At 47.8% G+C, this 3725-nt stretch overlaps 1 protein-coding gene across 1 annotated transcript in view; it reads left to right on the top strand.

Annotated features, from left to right (window-relative positions):
* The first annotated feature begins 523 nt into the window (after positions 1 to 523).
* CAPN8 (calpain 8) overlaps positions 524 to 3725 on the top strand; it is a 64893-nt gene continuing 61691 nt past the window's right edge. Inside the window, 1 exon segment of the mRNA XM_024130589.1 lies at positions 524 to 760. Within this exon segment, the coding sequence (XP_023986357.1) occupies positions 524 to 760 (237 nt within the window).

Genomic DNA, 3725 nt, shown 5'->3' with positions numbered 1-3725 from the left:
TACCCTGATCCACTCCATGAATCACCCTTCTCTGATTTTTTTGTCCTTCTAGCGAATATGGGACTAAACTTTTCTGGAAGGAAAGGAGACCCCTCTAACCCCTTGCCCTCCTGCTGAGAAACAATTCCTTGGAAAATACTGGCCTCAAGCTGCCTAACAGGCCTTCTCATCTCAGCTGATGGGACCAATGGGAAGTAAGCAGGTCTTGCAAAGAGATGGGGATGGATGGCTGTGATCCTGATGGATTTCTTAGGCTAGTGGCCTGGGAGGGGCCCGGGAAGTTTCCCAGCCTCCAAACTGTCTGCTGAAAGCAGAAGGGGAGGGTGGGGCCGATTCGTTTGCACCCTGGGTACATATTTGCTCCTGCCTGTGACTCACTTCCCTCTGGAGCAGGGCCTCAGGTGAAATGTTTACCTGCTCCACCTCCCCGTCACACTGCCTTATAGCTCCCCTCCCAGTGGGGCAGGTCTCTGACAGCACACAGCAGCTCTGCCCTCCTGTCTACCCCACGGAGCCCTCGACCATGGCAGCGCTGGCGGCTAGCGTATCCAAGCAGCAGGCGGCAGCTGAAGGTCTTGGCTCCAACCAGAAAGCCGTGAAGTACTTGGGCCAGGACTTTGAGACCCTGAGGCAGAAGTGCTTGGACTCAGGGGTCCTATTTAAGGATCCAGAGTTCCCAGCGTGCCCATCAGCCTTGGGCTACAAGGATCTTGGACCATGCTCCCCCCAAACTCAAGGCATTGTTTGGAAGCGGCCCACGGTAAGGAGATGGGTTTGCTGTTGAGTGTCAGGATGGAGGGCCCTCGCTTCTGGTCAGAAGTAGCTGAGGGAGAAGTTATGGTTCTTGACCCTATGTTCCTGTACCCCGTATTTCAGCCTACCCCCATCCCTCCACTTTAAAAAGCATCTTTTCAGAGGTGATCGGTTATAGAGGGAAGAGCAGGCACTGGCTTTGGAACCAGACAAGTTAGATTTGAATCCTGCTTCTGACTGTGTGGTCTTGGACAGATAACCTCTGTGATCCTCAGTTTTTTCATCTGTAAAATGGTGCTACTGGCATCTTATTTTTCAGTGTTGGTACAAGGACTGGAGATAAAGGTCAGAGCACAGTGCTTGGCACATAACAGGCACAGAAGGCATGGTAGCTATTGCATAGGACCCCTGGGCCAGTGAAAGATGGAAAAAACCAATGCTAGAAGTAATCAGTCCTGGGGTACATTGTGACGTCGTTGATGAAGTGTGCAGGGCTGTGAATTGTCATTGTTCTATTGGGGCTTGGGAGTGGAGAGGTGGGGCTGGGGGTCTGTGAATACAGATGGGAGTCAGGGGCTCTGGGACGCTGTCACGGATACTCCCCCCCCCGCAAATCTCAAGGGCAAGGGATGTAGAACCATCCCCCCAAAACCTGGGCCCATGACCTACTGCTCTGTGACCCTTGTCAGTGATTTAACCTCAAGGATAGAAGCCCCCCCACACAGAGTGGTTGTGAGAGTTGAGATAATCTTTTGAAGTGCTCTGCTCAGTGCCTGGCCCACAAATCTCTTATATAAGAGAACACGCTTTGTGACCCTTGGCCAGGGGGCCGTTTGTCTTCTAGACCGTGATGGGAAAATCAAGCCATGGTCCTTATTTTCTTGGCAATGGTTGAAGAGGGAGGATAAGGAGAGAATAACTCCTTGGATGTGGTCAAAATCACCCTTTAACTCCAGCTATCTCTACCCCTTCTCTTTTCATCCTATCAATTTTACACAACAGTTACCACCTCTGAGCATAACTCCTTTGCCCTACTTCCCTCCAGCCCCCCATAGCCATATTCCATGACCCTCTGGAACCTATGTGGGTGCCCTGGGGTGTTGGCAAAATCAAGGTTGGGAACCATGGTTTTATATTTTAATGTCAAGAGCTGGCAGCCACATTCATTTCAACAGACAGTTTTTTTAGGCCTCTGTTTTGGGCCAGGCATCGGCTATGCCCTGTTTGGAAAGGTGGTCGGGGAGAAACTGAGGAATGAGCTGGGGTCTCGGCTCTGAGGGAAATTGTGGGGAGGCAGACACATGAATAAAGGACTGACATCCTGGGCAGAATGAGGGAAGTGCTAACAGAGGCATAAACCGCGGGCACGGCGATGTGGGGTGTTAGGACTGAATGACGGAAAGACTTAGGGGAGGAGAATACATTCGAGTGGAATTGAAGGACCCCAAGGAGCTTGGGGGAGGGGAGATGGATATGGGGGGAGGGGAGACGATTTCACTCTGTGTCCAAAGTCAGATATCTTTAGCCTTTGCCTAGTTTTTCTCTTGCCTTTGAAATTCATTTTTTTTTTTTTGCGGTATGCGGGCCTCTCACTGTTGTGGCCTCTCCCCGCGGCATGTGGGATCCTCCCGGACCGGGGCACGAACCCGCTTCCCCTGCATCGGCAGGCGGACTCTCAACCACTGCGCCATCAGGGAAGCCCCTTTGAAATTCTTCAAGCCCTCACCTCCTCAACCACATTTCACGTTCTCCCCTAAACTGTGTCTTTACCTGGTCTCACTGTCCACGTGAATATGGTCATTTCAGAGTGGAATGCTGATTTGTGGCTGTCAACAAAATGCTATAAAAGCCAGACCATGAGGTAGTAGAACCTGATTCATGTGGACCTGAAGTACTCCCATTACTGGGAGTTTTCAGGTGAATAAATAAAAGCTTGTTAGAATGTACCCTCTCCATCCCCAATCATCAGTGAAGGATTCTCACTCAGCTGCTTTTGACCAGGCTGTGCTCACACATCACACGATACATTATAGGACCCAGTTTTATCCTCTAAGATCTTACAGATTATTGAATAGACTCCTGAGTTTGTAATGACCCTGATTCTATCTCTATTGGGGATGTGCCTTGGAATCTGCGAAAACTCAGCCTGTTCCTCAATGCTTCATGTCTTTCTTCCCTTGAAGTCTCTCAGGGGCCTGCAGGAAGGTTGGGGTGTCCAGAAATGAGGTGCACCAATGAGTTCATTTGCTCTTCTTTCCTCCCCTTCCCTCCCCTCCCCCTCCCACTCCCTTCCTTCCTTCCTTCCTCCCTTTCTTTCTTCTTTTTTTCTTAAATTGTGGTAAAATACACACAACATATAATTTACCATCTTAACCATTTTTAAGTGTATAGTTCAGTAACAATAATTTGTTGTGTAACTATTGTCACCAACCATCTCCAGAACTTTTTCATCTTGCAAAACTGAAACTCTGCACTCATTAACTCCACATCCTTCCTTCCATTTTACTTCTGTCTTTAGGGAGGGGTTTGACTACTCTAGGTACCTCATATATAAGTGAAATCAGGCAGTATTTGTCCTTTTATGACTGGCTGATTTCACTTAGCATAATGTCCTTGAGATGCATGCATGTTGTAGCATGTGACAGCACTTCCTTCGTTTTCAAGGCTGGATAGTATTCCATTGTATGCATATTTCACATTTTATTTATCCATTCATCCATCAATAGACACTTGGGTTGCTTGCATCTCTTGGCCATTGTGGATCATGCTTCTGTGAATATGGGTGGGCGAATAGCTCTTTGATACCCTGCTTTCAATTGTTTTGGGTTTACATCCAGAAGCAGAATTTCTAGATCATATGGTAATTTACTTTTGATTTTTTTTTAACATCTTTATTGGAGTATAATTGCTTTACAATGGTGTATTAGTTTCTGCTTTACAACAAAGTGAATCAGTTACACATTTACATATGA

Source organism: Physeter macrocephalus, chromosome 4 (genome assembly GCF_002837175.3).
Source record: "Physeter macrocephalus isolate SW-GA chromosome 4, ASM283717v5, whole genome shotgun sequence".
Taxonomy (NCBI): domain Eukaryota; kingdom Metazoa; phylum Chordata; class Mammalia; order Artiodactyla; family Physeteridae; genus Physeter; species Physeter macrocephalus.
This window is presented reverse-complemented; position numbering and strand designations above follow the sequence as displayed.